This window comes from Triturus cristatus, chromosome 3_2 (genome assembly GCF_964204655.1).
Source record: "Triturus cristatus chromosome 3_2, aTriCri1.1, whole genome shotgun sequence".
NCBI classification, from domain to species: Eukaryota; Metazoa; Chordata; class Amphibia; order Caudata; family Salamandridae; genus Triturus; species Triturus cristatus.
This window is the reverse complement of record NC_140584.1, coordinates 166,539,418-166,557,249: the sequence shown is the minus strand read 5'-3', so window position 1 is coordinate 166,557,249 and position 17,832 is coordinate 166,539,418. Positions and strand designations below refer to the sequence as shown.

The window sequence follows — 17,832 nt, the reverse complement described above, 5'->3', positions numbered from 1 at the left end:
CGTTGTTCTGCTCATCTCTAAATTAGATGAGCAGCACCACCATGTGGCAGTGTTATAAGTGTGGTGTTTCCAATTAAGTGCCGGTGCTGAGCACCGGAAACTAAGTGCAGGTGCCGAACACCGGAAACCACCTGCTCAAATTAAGCATGGATTACCTTGTGTTTACAGAATGCTTTATTACACACTACTGTCATGTCTAAATGCTGTAAATAACATGTTACTATTACCCAATGAAGGTACCCATTTTTCCAATGTAGGAAAGGATGGGAGGCCGAGAATGTCTTGCAGGACTCCAGTACACAGTGATCTGAGGCTCTAGCATATGCAGAGAAGTCATAGCTGCCAAGGTTTCAGAATGCCTATGTGTGACATTTTCATAATTTTGGTTTAATTATGAGTCACATTCAACGACTATGAGTGACACTTTCACACGAGCAAAATAAAGCTATGAAGACGAGGGAAGCAGATTATATATATACGCAACGAAAAACTGTAAGATGTTGAAGCAGCTGAAGTCGAAGGGCACTTCCCTAGTAACCTTGCAAACTGATCGTACAGTAAAGCAATTGTGTAACTGTGCAGTATATTTTAAATGTTTGATCTGGAGGAGCACAAACTGAGGATTAAAAACGTACCACAGTAGCTGGGGTTGGGTTTGCTAATAAAAATAAATTTCTACATAAACTAACCCTTTTTAGCATTAGGTTCAGTGATATGCATGATGCACGTTCTTTGCAGCAGGCACATTAACCCTCTGCGCTACTGGTGAGTCAACTTGCACGGGACAAATCTATCTCTTCCCCAGAAAGAAACCCCACGTTCTCTTTAACAATGGAGTCAGTGCTGGGGCAATAACTTCCGCTGCTCGGCCTGTACACTGTGGCTGCAGTCTGTGGAGATACTCTCCCTGCAGACAGCTGCTTAGAATGTGGACAGTGCTGTGGTGTGCTGTAGAGACCTGCTAGAGCAAAGGGAGCAGGCTAGCACAGAGACCTAGATGATTCGGATGTTGCTCTCTGTATACCACTGCGTACTGCGTTGCATCTAATCTGCGGCAGTGGACTGTGAATTTGTAAATCTAGCTCTGATGGAACAGCATGCTCTTTTCAGACTAGGGTCAGAATGTTCAACATCTGTTCAAAGTGTAGTTCATTCACGGTTAAGCATCACTCTGCCTCTTCGGACCGGATTCATTAGGGAGAATGCTACACTGCCTCGCAGCTTATGTTGCCCCTGGTATGCTGCGTCTCTTCTCCTGGTCAACATTTTTTTTTTATATCTGCGTAACGGAACTACTTCGAATCTCCGTCAACCTTATCTCATTTTCAAATAACTATAGTAGCTGATTACAGCTCCTTTGGCCCCTGTAACAGTGGAAGCGAAGATGTGAACTGGGAATATATGTTCCGAACCTTTACGAGAATCACTGCTATCGATTGGTCTTTGTTTGAACCAGAATCTCATTTTAGCACAAATTGTAGTAAATCAACACAGGATCGACAATTTCGACCTCGAATGTCTCATTTTTTAGACAGAAATTTACGTCTTATTGCGCTACATGTTGACACTTTTATCTGAAAAACTGATCATTAATCAAATGTGAAATACTTACCACATTTTGAAGAGTGCATGGCGTGGCACGCTGTCAGCCTCCGGAGAACACTCCTGCTTCCGCCCCACCCCCAGCATGGGAAGACAGCGCGTGTTGAGGAGGACTCCATTGTCCTTTAATTTAATTCCGGCGGCTGCAATTCCTGGTGGCCCGCACTGGCTGCAGCAGGGATTTGAAACTGAAAACATCCTGCTTGATCCGACTGAATCCTTTTCGGTCCCTGTCTTTCAACAGGACTGCTTAACTTTCTTCTTTTAGCAGCACCAACACTGCACGCACTGCTGAGACTAGTAGTAAACGTAACTCCCCTGTGTTGAGCACGGCATACGGCTGCACGCATGCGAGTACTATACTGACCAATTAGTGCTGGGCGAGGTAGTCACACAAGCAAAACACCGTCCAATTAGGGTGAACCAGCCTGGTACCATCAAAGCACAGCAGAACCATACGAAATATCGGACTTTACAAACTATGAAAATCGGTAATAGACTTAGCTTCTATGTAAGCTGACTTGCGTGACAATAGTTTTACATGCGACAATGCTGTAATCTAACTTAAAATGCGTTAGTTTAACGCGAGATGTGTGACACTTGGCAGGACTGAGAAGTGTGGCGATCAAGCGCCAGATTTGCAGCTTGTCCCGTCTGCGTCCTTCAATCAAAACGCCAAAAGCCACAGAAGTTGAATGCCAAGTATATCCCTGCAGGAAGCCAGAACTGTCAAACTATGGCTCAGAGCCGCACCGGATGACATCTTATTTATTTCTCAACTTCTCCTGGGGTTTGTATGTTTGCTGCGGTACTTGAGCTGAGTGCCCTGCAGACAGATTTTCTTGACTGGTTAAGTGTCAGCTTTAAGACTGGTATTCTTCACAAGGAGAAACACCTCGAAAACCTGTGAGCTCAAAAGCTTCATCTTGAAGTTCCAAGCGAATATAAAATTCTCTTTTTTTCATTTTTATATAACAGAGTAGAGAAACTCCGAATCGGCAGAACAAGGACAAACGTGCCTGGAGATGCAGTGATATTTGGTTACACTGGCAAGTGCCTGAACTGCACACATGTTGTTAGCATGGTAGGTGCCCAGCAAGCACCGTGTGATAGGCATGCTACCCATGCTCCAAAGAGGCAGTTTGATTATTGTTTGTTTATAGAGTTTTGTATAGCGCAAACTTGACCCGAAGGTATCTGAGCGCTTTACATAGTTGTTGAAGTAACAGATTACACGAGTTACATCTGGAGTAAATAACATTACATGTGGTAAGCACAGACACATAGCAACAGTATGCACAAGAAGTAAACGATAAACAGTAGCAGTTGTATGTGTTACATATGTAATAGATCCAATTACATGGTGTAAGCACAAATGCTTTACATATTTAGCAAAGAAACAGTTACATGAATTGCTATGAGGTAAACACAGTTGCATGGAATTAGCACAGATACAATAGCAACAGTATACTCAAAAAATATACAAAAAACAGCAGCAGTTGCAGGAGTTACATATGGAGTCGATATAATTACAAGGAAAAAGCACAGATGCAAGGCAACAGCTCGGCGCCCAGCAGCGTGTGATGGACCCAATCAGTCTTCCTTGCTGTGTGATAGGCGTGGCAGGTGCACAACATCGTATGATAGGTCTGCTTGGTACCCAGGGCTATGTAATCCACCAGTCAGGCATACAGCTCAGATCAGACTGGCAGGTTCTCAGTGCCCTGGGATCAGCCTAGCAGGTGAGCCGAGCATGTGCTCAAGCCTGACTGGGAGTAGTAGTAGGTGGTGGTGGTGGTGGTGGTAGGTGGGTTGGTAGGTGAGTGGGTAGGTGGGTGGTAGGTGGGGGGGTGGTGGTGGTGGTGGAATGGGATGGTGGGTGGGTTGGTGGTGTCCTGAAACACACTTAGCAGTGGTGCGACAGGACTTGCAGGTGTCAATAGCTGTGTGTCAAGCACCGTGTGATAAGCCTAACAGGTGTCCAGATGCGCTAGATTCAGTACACTTGTCTGATGTGCATATGGACATTTTCCTGCTAAGCATTGGGGATGCCCTGGAAAGGGCTGGCTGTACTTAATGGAAATGTGAGGGGAGCACAGGTAAGCGGCCTCAGTTATCACAAGGTGCCATCCAGTAGGCTTTGCAGAGTTACAGGGCAATCCTAAAGCTTTAAACATCCAAAAGCCCTCCGGACAGTGGATCTTGGAGCCAAAAGAAATCCCTCAGGTCACTAGAATTATTACGGCGGGCCGGGGATGATGCAAAGGCGCTCCTTAATCCCTCAAGGGACAGATAAATTCCAGAGATTATCCGGTGACTCGCTCCGACTTGTCAGGAGCATGATGTAAAGTCAAAAGGAGGGTGGCAACCCACTGTAAAAGAACAAGCTGTAAAGAATCTAAATGTGTTGGTGCTGAAAACACCCACAGGACAGCTCTAGCATTCTCAGGATGGGAGTCGGCTGCTCAAGGAACTCACCGTCGACACACGGATCGCCCGTTAGCTAACCCATCCTGTGTAATCAATAAATTTGCAACATATTTTATACACAAAGAGTGTCACTGTCATTTATTATGTTGCATGCTTTTTATTGTTGTAATTTTAAGAGTCCTCAAATTCTAAAGGGCAGGGGTAGCAATGCTATATTTTCTATATCTAATTTCACTGCAGTGATTTGGGGCATGCCAAGCTGCTGTACCATCCACTGTTTTCGCTTAATAACAGAGTTTTGTGCAAAACCTTCTGCACTGCACTAAGCAATCTTGTGCACCTATGACTACAGGTTTGCTCTTTTCCATGTTTTTTCATATGCTTACATCTTATCAGTATGGGGCTTGGCTACAGCAAACTTAACACAATGTTCTAGCCTTGTTAATCAGCTGCTGCTTATGCGATTGCTGGAATGGAAAACATGACTTACCTGTAAGGATTGGTTTGCTGCATGTAGCATTCTTAGTTGAAATGCAGCGAACATTCATATCGTTTTGTTCTGGGTCCAGAATCTCTGGTTATCTTGTTCCCTAGCCCAAGCAATGCACCTCAACAAAGGCTCCACAGATGATCAGGTATTGTTTTGTGATAGTTTTACATGTCTTTTTTTTTTTTTTTAACTGCACCGCTGTAGCTACTTTTCATGGCTTTCTAAGTCAAAGTGGGCATCCGCCTCTCGACCAAGTTTCTTTTCATCCTATTATTTCCAGCTGGTTTGTTAAGTTCAGTTCTCTACAGAGCGGATGTTCTGTCATTTCAGTGTTTGGACCCATTATCACTACCACTTACCGGAGTACAAAAAACTTCAGCATTTGCATAGGATAGGACTGCACTTTCTTGCTTGTGAATGTCTCTTGGCACCAGTCACAAGCCACAGGGATTGCCATCTTAACTCTGCAGGTGAAGGAAGGTAATCCATCATTTATACCAGTAGGTCTTGCCCAGTGTGGGAATGGAGATCTACACACCAGATTTCCAGGGACGCAAACTGGACTCTTCTATTTGGTACACACCACAAATGCATAGCAGGAAAAGAAACACTGTTGCATATCCTTCCCCAAGATTCCAACACGGCCTACCTAAGAGTCCATCAACATACCTACCCCATCTAACACACTGCTACCACAACCTGTTCTCACGGATCAGAGGGAGCCATGCTGGACACTGTCACCTCCATGACTGTTACCCATTTGTTGCACCAATACGTCATTTCCCATTTCTCTTGGCACCCAATGTCACCACCTCTGGAGTGTTAGGGGTGCATGGAGGCCCAACCACAGGGAAATCTGTATGTCAACAGGCGCAAACAAAAAAATTAATCTCCCTTCCAACTGCAGAAGATGGAAGGCTCGAGTTACATGTCAGACACAAGGTACCTGCACCTTTGATTTTGTAAATCGAAGCCAGCGGCCCCTTGTACATCAATATCCTGTTCAGTCTTCCACTGAATTGTCGACTATAGATAGGGGAAACTACATTTAAAGGAGAAAAGGGAAAGAGCGAAAGAGGTAGAAAAGCTGGAGTGAGACAGCAAGGGACGATGCAATGAAGCGAGAAAGCGAGACGGAGTAAATAAAAGGTAGGAAGAAGCAAACTGATCAAGGCTGGTAGGTGAAAGGACAAAATGGAGAGTGCAGGACAGAGAGAATGATAGAGAGAAAAACAGGGGATGCAAGGACAGAGCACGAGGAAAGCACTGCATGTCATTTCCTTCCACTCACAATGCTTCTCATCAGCTTGTCTCCGCTGCTGAAGGTGACGGCGAGCATTGATGCGCACTCCTCAGCATAGAAGGGCATGTTACCCTCCTCGTCCACCGCACCTGGAAAACATATAACAGATCAGGTCTTGGATAAATTAAACAAGGAGTCAATTTATCCAGAATACTCAAGATAATAAATAATACCAATAGGAACATAAATAACGCTCATCGTAACGGAGGGAAAATACAAACAGCTTCCAGATTACTCTCTATACCCAGAACAGGCACCTACCCAGCTCAAGGTGGCACTGGGACCATTAAGTACTTACAACTATCCAGGACCATGCCAAATCACCCTCTCTAGAGATGAAACCTTTGCTCAATACAAGTCACCATCACTGGCAAGGGATCCCCAGAAGACCACCAAGCACCCACTGCATCGAGACCAGCCAGTACTAAGATTTAAACCACTTCCACCATCCTGAATATCTAGTAACCAAGCTCCAAGCCAGAAATCACTCACCAGTTCTACTCATTGGCAGACAACTATGGTAAAAATGCAGGATCATATATACACATGTTCACTGCACACTCCCACACCACCCACAGCAGCAAATAAGAGTCGTACATCACACGCATCACTAGGAGAGTCGCACTTCCAAAGACACTGCAGGACCACACTATCTGTAGAGACAAAGTAGCTCCACAATGCCAAAGACATCCTACAGAGACACTGCAGGCTCGCGCACACAAACCTTTAGTGCCACAGTAGGACAGACAATCAGCCATAACGATCTCAGTTGAACTGCAGGGTAACTTGCATGCCTACCCGGCCATCAGTGATACTGCAGGAACACACTCAGCCTTTGGTGTCGCTGTAACAACAGTCTCTCAAAGCATCCAGTGACATGGGGGGCCACACATTCCCATGATAAGCAGAGTGATAATATAATACCCATGTCTATCCCCCCTTTCCTTCTTGCCCAGTCTGCTGTGACACACATCGGTTGGACACTCCCACACTGTCCTCAGCAGCACGGCACAGACCTACTAACATTACCTATCGTGACCGTGTAAATGGAGTTGGCGTAGCCATCATAGTTGCAGTTATCTTTGTACTGTCCACCATTGCCGCTGGCCACCACAAAAATGCTTCCGAAGCCCCTGCGGCCGGCTATAACCCCTTGCTGCAGAGCAATCTGTGAATAGGAAGAGAGTGGTAAAAAGAGAAGCTCCCCAATGTCCAAAGATAAGCAGGAGTTATTGCATTGCAGGCTCATGCTGCAGGACCATGGAGCTTGGCATGGAAAGGCTGCATAAACCAGCCTTACGGATAAGGCCATGCTTTAGAAAGGCTGATAGAGTAGGGACAGAACCAGACAAGCCACATATATCCTAATATGTGTCTCAGTCTGCACTAGTATTTATATCCTTGGATTCATTTGCCTCAAACTTAATTGCTTACCCTATTTTTTTTATTTAAGCAGTGCCTCCATTCTAGATCTGAAAGGCTTTCCCAGCATTGTCTAGCTCCGCCTGAATGAGCCTTTGTCAACCAGGTGTAGAACGAGGAGGACTTAGGTTCCAGTAGAGTAAACAGCACTAAAACCAATAATGGGAGTGCTAAATCAACCTCCAAAATAAATTCAATCCCCGCCCGCCAACAGAAGAAAAATGGGGGCTACTGGGCAGGATAATAAGAGCAGCCCTGGCTCCCTACTTAAAAGTGAGTTGGATTGAGTTAAGCTTCCCACCTCGCTAGCCTCATTTCAGTCCATACTCATGGGCAACGTGCCACTGTCTGGGAAATCTGTCTGGGAGCACTTGCGCATTCCTGGCTCTGGGCCCGTGACTCACTTTCCAAGACGCCAGTCATTTGCGTGTTTCTTATTCTCTAGAAATACCATTCTGACCCAGTACTGTGCTCAGTTATGTTATTAAGAACTTCAGTTCTTGTGCAATAAGGATAATGTTACTTACCCAGTAAGCATCTGTTCTTGGCATGTAGAGGTGTAGATTCACATGCTTTAGATATTCCTGCCATCTAGTGTTGGGCCAGGATGTTTGCAAGTTGTTTTTCTTCGCAAAAGTGTTTCCTAGTAACGAGGTAAGGTGACTCCTCCTTTCGTTGATAGTGCACGTGGGCATCGACTCCATTGTTAGATTGTTTTCCAGCTAGAGGGTGAGAATGGAGTAAGAAAGTGTAGTATATAGATGTCCATGCGTATAGATGTGTAATGAAGAACTGCCCAAAAAGAATTTGGATCGTGCACAAACCTCAGGGTAATGAAGTTGAATATGTTGTCGGGTGCCACAGAGGTATCACTCTCATAACCCAAGGAGTGTATGTAGTTACAACATTTTCATGCGTTGGCTGACAACAGACAACGTCCCTCTGGGCGCGCCGTTAAAGCTTCGCTGGAAGCGAATTAAAGTTTGTGATAGAACGTTGAAGCAAACGAAGGTTGATGCTTAGTTCAAAAATTTATCGACAAAACTCTATGGGTAATACATATGATTGTATACTGGAGACTTTCCCATGGAATAATGTTGCTGTATGAGCTTCGTCTCAAATGTTAAACATGATCCCAATGCATTTCGGGCCCATCTGGCCCTTCATCAGGGGAATCTAGATAACAAGAAAAAACATGTACATATAACTAAATGTTACAATGAGGGGTTTTACCATTTAACAAAAGACAAAAGGACACTGCCTGAAAAGTGAGATTCAGTTAAAAGCCCACGGTGTAGCGGTGCTTTAGACAGATAACCACCATGAACTGGTTCGTATAGAAATGTCACAAATTCATCATGTTGGTAAACAGCATGAAACGCAGTCAAAAATGCAGAGAACTGCTGACAACCCATTGAAAAGAAAGAACAAGAGTGTGTTAATCGAATGTTGATGCCAAATTGGTGAAACGCGGGGATCATTAAAAAGAAAAGTTCGTTGAAAAAACTTCGCCCTTAAGCGTGCTCCGTGACTTATTTGTTAAAGAAAAAGTGCCTTCTGTGCCAAACTCTATAAAAGACACCCGTGTGATGTGTGAAATGTGGCTATGCTTAACCATTATCGGTGAGGCAAAAACCGGTGAGAGCCTTGAAGGACACGTTGTGGATAAAAAGAATAAAGAAAAAAGTGCTCCGGTTCAAGCCATTCGAAAGGAACGTGTAAGTGGAAAAACGCCGGTTATAATCGCGCTAACAAAGCAGCGCTTCATACCTGTTGAATGCAACGGTGTCAAACAACGATCCTGTGTCGGGTTTGTTGGTGCTCCAAAGGGCGTGCTCTTAAAGAGGATATCCGTGAAAACCGGAAGTGATGAGGAGATGTTAGACCGCGAGTGTGTGTTTCAATGATTGCCAAATGCAGGCGCCATATTGCGAGTGGTGTAAGGTAAAAAAAGTGATGAGTAAAATTGATCAGGTTAATGAAACGTGCTCCGTGTTTGAATAAAAGTGAATTATTCAGATAAAAAACAAAGAAAAGAAAAAAACTGCGTTATGGTTATGCGTGGGTGATGAATGCATTTGTCAACTGCACATTGACTGGTGGTGAACAACAGAGACACTTATATGATTCTGCCACAGGATCCCATTGCCACATTCCAAAATCTGTTACAAGGGATAGTGAACAAGGCCGTGGAGAATGGTACCATAGATGAGAAGACTAAGACATTTTTGATCTCTTTGCACCCCAGAACACCCACCCTACACATGCTACCCAAGATTCATAAGGACTCAAGAATCCTCCTTTGCGCCCAATAGTCTCCACGAAGGGCAGCATACATGAAACCATCGGCAAATTCCTAGACATCCATCTTCAGGAATTTGTATTACAAATGAACACGTATGTCAAGGACACCACTGACTTTTTGATCAAGATCAATCAGATCACATTACCTAAAGATGAAGAGGTTTGGCTATGCACCATTGACGTTAAGTCGCTTTACACCTCGATTCCCCATGATCTAGGGATTGAAGCCATCGAAGAAACACTACTTCATTCTGAATTGGATCACGATTTTCAAATATTCCTGATGGAACTTCTTACCTTCACACTGTATCAGAGTTACTTTAGATGGAATGACAACTATTATTTGCACCTAACTGGCACTTCGATGGGCAATTGTGCCGCACCGACCTACGCGAATCTTTTCATGCACGCCTTTGAAAGCAAATTCATTTTAAGTTTGGACACCTGGCAGAAACATGCACGTCTTTTTTTACGTTTTATAGATGACATTTTTGTATTATGGTTTGGCACGTCAAATTCTCTCAAGTCAGCTGTGGACAATTTGAACTTGAACAACGACCGTATTCAATTCACGTTTAACTTTCATGACACATCCATCACATACCTGGATGTCCTGTTGACAATACGAGATAAACAACTTACCACATCCATGTTCAGGAAACCAACTGATCGCAACAATCTTCTACACTACACAAGCTTCCATCCACCATCATTGAAAAATCACTTACCATTCTCACAACTGCTCAGGGTGAAAAGAATTGTGTCAGATCATTCAGAACTACAAGTACAAACACAGGCAATGGCACGACGGTTCACCACCCGTGGCTATCCTCATGAGATTTTACAGAATGCAATCACCAAAGTGGCTAGTACATCACGTGAAACGCTACTACAACCAACTACACGAAGAGAACAACATCGCACGGTGGTGGTCTCCCGTTTCTCCACCATGAGTCACAGATTTAAACAATCCATCAAAAGACACTGGCCAGTCCTGGCCCTTGAAACAGACTTCAATGGCATCTTCAGCAATCCACCGATGTTTGCACACACCAGGAGTAAAAACATACAAGAGTTGATTCGACCTACCATTGAATCACCCATTACTAAATTTCGGGGGACAATCCCCTGTTTAAATTGCAGCAACTGTAACAACATCATTAAGGGCAACAAAATTGCATATACCATGAGGGGCACCCCGATTAAATTACAAGTAAATGCCACCCGTGACACCACCAACGTGATCTACTTATTGAAATGCCCATGTGGCCTCGTATATGTGGGAAAAACCGAAAGGAAGATCAAGACACGCATACACGAACACAAGAGCAACATACGTACCAGCAACTCTAAATCAACCATAGCAATGCACTTCCTTGAGAATCAGCACAACATTGCACAACTGAAATTCATGATATTAGAGACTGTGGTGAAAAGGGAAGGCAGAGACAATAACACGTTCCTGTTACAACGTGAAAATCATTGGATTTACAAATTGGAATCTTTGAAATCAAAGGGTCTCAATGACCGCTTGGAATTTGCTTGCTATCTATGAACAACGACACCACCAGTCAATGTGCAGTTGATAAATGCATTCATCATCCACGCATAACCATAACGCAGTTTTTTTCTTTTTTCTTTTCTTTGTTTTTTATCGGAATAATTCACTTTTATTCAAACACGGAGCATGTTTCATTAACCTGGTCAATTTTACTCATCACTTTTTTTACCTTACACCACTCGCAATATGGCGCCTGCATTTGGCAATCACTGAAACACACACTCGCGGTCTAACATCTCCTCATCACTTCCGGTTTTCACGGATATCCTCTTTAAGAGCACGCCCTTTGGAGCACCAATAAACCCGACACAGGATCGTTGTTTGACACCGTTGCATTCAACAGGTATGAAGCGCTGCTTTGTTAGCGCGATTATAACCGGCGTTTTTCCACTTACACGTTCCATTCGAATGGCTTGAACCGGAGCACTTTTTTCTTTTTTTCCGCAACGTGTCCTTCAAGGCTCTCACCGGTTTTTGCCTCACCGATAATGGTTAAGCATAGCCACATTTCACACATCACACGGGTGTCTTTTATAGAGTTTGGCACTGTAGGCACTTTTTCATTAACAAATAAGTCACGGAGCACGCTTAAGGGCGAAGCTTTTTCAACTAACTTTTCTTTTTAATGATCCCCGCGTTTCACCAATTTGGCATCAACATTCGATTAACACACTCTCGTTCTTTCTTTTCAATAGGTTGTCAGCAGTTCTCTGCATTTTTGACTGCGTTTCATGCGGTTTACCAACATGATGAATTTGTGACATTTCTATACGAACCAGTTCATGGTGGTTATCTGTCTAAAGCACCGCTACACCGTGGGCTTTTCACTGAATCTCACTTTTCAGGCAGTGTCCTTTTGTCTTTTGTTAAATGGTAAAACTCCTCATTGTAACATTTAGTTATATGTACATGTTTTTTCTTGTTATCTAGATTCCCATGATGAAGGGCCAGATGGGCCCGAAATGCATTGGGATCATGTTTAACATTTGAGACGAAGCTCATACAGCAACTATATTCCATGGGAAAGCCTCCAGTATACAATCATATGGATTACCCATAGAGTTTTGTCAATAAATTTTTGAACTAAGTATCAACCTTCGTTTGCTTCAGCGTTCTATTATAAACTTTTAATTTGCTTTCAGCGAAGCTTTAACGGCGCGCCCAGAGGGACGTTGTCTGTTGTCAGCCAACGCATGAGAATTTTGTAATGAAGAACTGCAACAACTATAGGTACCTGGGGAGGCGGGTGGGCGCATGTGAATCTACAGCTCTACATGCCAAGAACAGATGCTTACTGTGTAAGTAACATTATCCGTTCGAGGCATGTGTGCTGTAGATACGCATGCTTTGCATAGACTATAAAGCAGTATACTTCCAAAGCAGTGGCTAACCTGTAGGTGTTGCAGTTGTTTGGAACAGTTTTAAGTACTACTTGACCTACATTACACATGCTAACCCATCTACGCAATAATGTTTGGTAAATGTCTGTGGTGTAGACCATGTAGCTGCCTTGCATAGGTCAGGTAGCAGAATGTTACCTAAAACGGCCACAGAAGCACCTATTTTGCGAGTGGAATGCGCTCTAGGGGGAAATAGTTTAAGTTCTTTTAGCTTTAGCATAGCATGTTTGAATGCATTTAACAATCTGGCTGGCAATAGCAGATTTAGAGATAGGATTGACTTTGTGAGGTGAAGCAAATGCAACAAACCGTTGTTTTGCTTTGCGAAAGTCTTTTGTCCTATCTATGTAGTACAGTTAAGCTCTATTAATGTCAAGCGTGTAAAGAGCGTGTTCTGCTACAGAACCAGACTGAGGAAAGAAAACTGGTAATCCAATTGATTGGTTTATGTGAAAGGCAGAAACAACTTTGGGAAGGAATTTAAGGTTGGTGCGGAAAACTATCCTGTCTTTGTGTAGCTGAAAGTAGGGTTCTTCTAAAGTTAATGCCTGTAGCTCACCAACTCTCCTCAGTGATGTGATGGCAATGAGTAAAGCAAATTTCCATGAAAGGATCTGCATGGGGTACTTGTCCAATGGTTCAAAAGGTGGACTCAAGAGCCTAGTGAGAACAATATTGAGATTCCACACTGGGGCAGGAGGAATCCGTGGTGGTATTACTCTTTTTAAGCCTTGCATGAAAGTTTTTATTACTGGAACTCTAAATAGTGATAGATGTTGCCTATTTTGCAAGTAAGCAGCTACTGCTACAAGGTGCAAACGAATAGATGTATACGCTATTCCTCTTTACTGTAAATGTAACAGGTAACAGATGTTTTGTATGGAAGCATCTAAAGGACGGATTTTGTTGTTATTGCAGCATAAAGCACATCTTTTACATTTTGCTGCATAGCAAGGTCTGGTGGTAGGCCTTTTTACTTCTTTTAGGATATTCATACAGTCTGGTGATAAATTTAAATAACCAAAATCTAGGACTTCAGGAGCGAGATCGCTAGATTTAGTCCCTTGGGATTTGGATGTCTGATTTCTCCATGGTTCTGTGTGAGGAGTCTGGAGGGAAGTGTAGGTTTTGATGTGGAACTATTGACAGCTCCAACAGGGTGATGTGGGAGCTACTAGAATTAGAGTGAGGGATGTTTGCCTGAGTTTCCTAACCACACATGCTATGAGTGGGAGAGGCAGAAAAGCACAGGCAAATATCCCTGACCAGTTCATCCATAGGGCATTGCTCTTTGAGAGCGGGTGTGGGATATAAAGTTTGCTCTTTGTAAAAGTGGGAGTACCTGTTGAAGTGTCACCATGTGAAAGTGCTCTGACAGTATATAACGGTTTAGCTCTCTGAGATCCAGAATAGGTCTTAGGGAACCAACTTTTTTAGGCATGAGAAAGCATAGAGAGTAAACCCCTGAGCTGTGGTACTGTATTGAAACAGGTTCTATAGCCCTTTTCAGTAAGAGGGACTGAACCTCTTGTTTCAGCAAGTGTATGTGTTCTGGAGGCAACTTGTGAGACTATGTGGAATGTTTGGGGGATAGCTGGTAAGCTCCAGGCAATAACCATGATGGATAATTCCAAGCACCCATTTGTCTGATGTTATAGAGTGCCAAATGGGGAGACATTGTTGAAGTCTTCCACAGACAGGTGTGGTGTAATCGGAGGGGAAGCGTGGGCAAGTCACTGTTTGTTGGGAGAAGGGGAGTTACGGGGTGTGTTGCCATTACCCCTACCTTTGAAGCTGTTACCTCTATAACCTCCTCGAAAAAACCCTCTGGAGGGAGAGGACTGGTTGTTACCTTTGCAAGTTGAGGTATTTTGATCTGGGGATGGTGTTGTTGATCCTCCTCTGTAAAATGAGCGAAAAAAGGAGCCTCTGGTGGAGGTAGTTTGGAGTGCTCCCATAGATTTAGCTAACTCGGTGTCCTTCTCCATTTTCTCTAATGCCTGGTCGACGTTAGGACCAAATAGGTAATCCTTATCAAAGGGTGAGTTAAGAATTGATTGTTGGACTTCAGGTTTAAACCCTGAAATCCTTAACCAAGCGTATCTCCTGATCAGAATGCTGGTGTTAATCTCTCTAGCTGCGGTGTCTGCAGCCTCTACAGCACAGTGTATAGAGGAATTAGAAATGAGCTTACCCTCATTTACTAAGTCTTGTGCCTTAGCCTTATGCTCATCTAGGAGATATTGGAGCAATTGCTCCATTTCATCCCAGGGTGCCCTGTCATACCTGGCTAAGAAGCCCTGCGTATTTGCAATGCGCCATTGATGTGCCGCTTGAACAGCTATGCGCTTGCCAGAAGCATCAATTAATTTTGACTCTTTATCTAGCGGAGGAGCATCTCCTGATGTTTGAGAATTTGTCCACTTACGAGCATTAGATACTACTAGGGAATCTAATGGTAATTGTCTTTTTATAAATATAGGATCTGTAGGAGAGGCCTTATATTATTTGTCCACCCTAGGAGTCAGGATGCGTGCTCCGACCGGGTCTTTGAAAATCTCATCAGCATGTCGCATCATTCCTTTAAGCATGGGAAGTGTGTGTAGAAGCTAAAGTCTCAAACAAAAAATCTTCTTCTAATGAATCTTTGTGCAGTTCAACCCCATGGTAATGTGCAGCCCTGGCAATGAGTTCTTGGTGTGATGCATTGTTGTCTGGAAGAAATGGTTTGGCTGGGTAAAGGCTTGGATCAGTATCACCTGGGGGATCAGTTGTGTAATCTGTCTATAGGGATATTCATCCCCCCATCATCTGCATCATCATGGTGTGATTGTGGGGAATCCGGAGGTGTAATATGCAAAGGACTCTGAGGTGGAAACAGAGGTGCTGGAGGAGGTGATGGAAAAGACCTGTAGCTACAAATTATTTCTTCAAGGGGATCTTGTCAGAAATAGCCTCATCTTGAAGCTTGTGTTTTTGAGGTGGTTTTGTGTAAATATGAACAGTCTCAGGCAGCCTCTTCTGCTTTGGATCTGGTGTTAACAGAATAGTGTCCAGTTTCTGATCCAAAGGGGGCTCTTTGTGTTTCGGTGCCGAAGCTTTAGGTGCAGGTGTTTTCAGTGCCGCCGGAGGATGGGCTTTTGGCGTGGAAGGTTTCGGCTCCGAAGGAAGCTTGGGTTTCGCCATGGAGGATTTCCGCTCCGAGCCTGACTTCTGCTTGGAACCGAAGGGTTTTGGCTCGAGGAAGACTTGACTACTCGGTACGGAGCCGGAAGGGTTGACTGGCTGTTTCGGAGCCGGGTCCGAGGGGGGGGGGGGGGGGGGCGTTGGAAACGTTGTCTCGGTGCTAACCTTGGCCAGAAGGTGGAGGTGGTGCAGAAGCCTTGTGTTTTTTTCGGTGTTTGAGGGGTAAGGGGTCTTTGGTACTCACGTCACCTTGTCCCCGCAGCAGTTCTTCGGCGTCGATGTCTATCTCGAGCTCTGAGTTGGAGTCTTGTTCGGAGAAGGCTTCCTCCTCTTCTGCCGCTGATGTCCTCTTGGCCGGAGTCTTCACCGAAGTTGTCCAGCGTGTCTTCGATGCTTTGACGCTGCAGGTCTCGACGCCGAGCCTGACGGTCGCGGAGCGTCTTTTTGGACCGGAACGATTTGCAAGCGTCACAGTTTTCTTCTTTGTGCTCTGGAGATAAGCACAAGTTGCACACTTTGTGTGAGTCTGTGTGCGGATACTTCACTTGGCAGCGAGGACAGAATTTAAATGGAGTCCGATACATTGACGGAGAGCTAATCGGGGGCGGTTAGGCCTCGAAGGCCATCCACAAAGTTTTCCAATGGAAGGTCGATTCCGATGTCGAAAGGATATGCAGAGAAGTGGAAACGCGTACGGGAAACAATACCGTCGAGGGTAGAGAGGATTGCACATCGAGGGGAACCCAAGGAACAGTTTCGAACCGGAGCGCAGCAATACACGTCCAAACCTCGTGACTGGGAAAGACTTCTTCGAAGAAAAACAACTTGCAAACCTCTGGATCCAACACTAGATGGCAGGAGTATGCAACACATGTGTATCTACAGCACACATGCCTCAAAAAGTTAGTTTCTAAGAAAGGTAAGGTGGTAAGAACATCCATTACACACCATTCTGGGGATCCTCACTTAGAATGCCCTGGGAATGTCTATGGGATTATTTAGGTAATGTTTCATCAGAAGACTCTAGAAATGTACATCAAAATCACTTTAGGAATGTTTTTCAGACTGCTCTGGAATGCTTTTTTGGAATGTTCTCCGAACATTCTTTAATATCACTTTGGGAATGCTTGTTATGACCTCTCTGGAACAGAGACCAAAGTGTCAAGTGCTTGAAGGTGGGGTGAGATTTGCAGTGATGGAATGGTACAACCCTTAAGTTTCTATTTAGTGTCCATCTAACAAAGGGCAAACAGCAAAAATCACATGAAAACGCTGAACCGGTTTCCACAAGAGTCAAACGGTACAGCTCAATTGAAGCCCTCCTGAGTATTAAATGGAATGGTTAATTCTTGTGTAACCGACCTAAGAGTAAAATGGTGGAGCCAACTTAATCCCTCTGGTCGGTTCCACAGCTCCCTCATTTAAATAAGAGTTTAACAAATGGATGGTGCAGACTGTCATGTCAAGAATGGAGCGACAAGAAGCAAAACAGGAGTCTGTGCACTGTACCTTTCCGAGGTGGTGTGGTCCATCCACTGTCTTCCCATCATCATCAGGACCCCAGCTGTAAGAGAAAAACGACCATCAGTGGACCCCGAAGAACAACTAAACAATTGTGCATATCACAAAAGAAGAAAGAAAGAGAAAAATAAAGAAATAAAAATACCTCTTCAAAGCGCCTCCCTCAAACCTTTAACTGTCCATGGACAGATTACATTGAATGTATTGTCTTGGGCCATTTCGAAGCAAATTACCAGTACAGAAACACCATTTTACACCGGTCAGTTGATGCAACTGTCTTTTTTGCACCTGGTGGTCTTTAAAACAATGAAGAAATGTGTTCTTGTGTTATGTTATGTTACTTGGTATTTATAGAGCGCACGGCTACTCCCAAGAGTGTCCCGGCGCTAACATGGAACCTGTAACAGAAGAACCCTCAGCAGTCAGACATCCTGGGCACCGATCATAAAAACAGCTGCGTTTTTAGTTTGTGACGAAAACGCAGTAGGTCATTTTCCCAGCGCAACTCAGTAGGTAGATTATTCCAGAGTACAGATACAAGTACCTGAAAAGACCGACCTCCCATCCGAGCACGATAGAACCTAGGGGTCAATAGCAAACGGGAGGATGAGGA

General features: G+C 44.2%; 1 protein-coding gene across 1 annotated transcript in view; it reads right to left on the bottom strand.

Annotated features, from left to right (window-relative positions):
* PCSK7 (proprotein convertase subtilisin/kexin type 7) overlaps positions 1-17,832 on the bottom strand; it is a 199,066-nt gene that overhangs the window by 24,354 nt on the left and 156,880 nt on the right. Inside the window, exons 8-10 of the mRNA XM_085647442.1 lie at positions 17,208-17,262; positions 6,855-6,993; positions 5,814-5,914 (exon numbers count right to left, since the gene is read on the bottom strand). Coding sequence (XP_085503568.1) covers positions 5,814-5,914; positions 6,855-6,993; positions 17,208-17,262 — 295 coding nt within the window. The remainder of the gene's footprint in view (positions 1-5,813; positions 5,915-6,854; positions 6,994-17,207; positions 17,263-17,832) is intronic.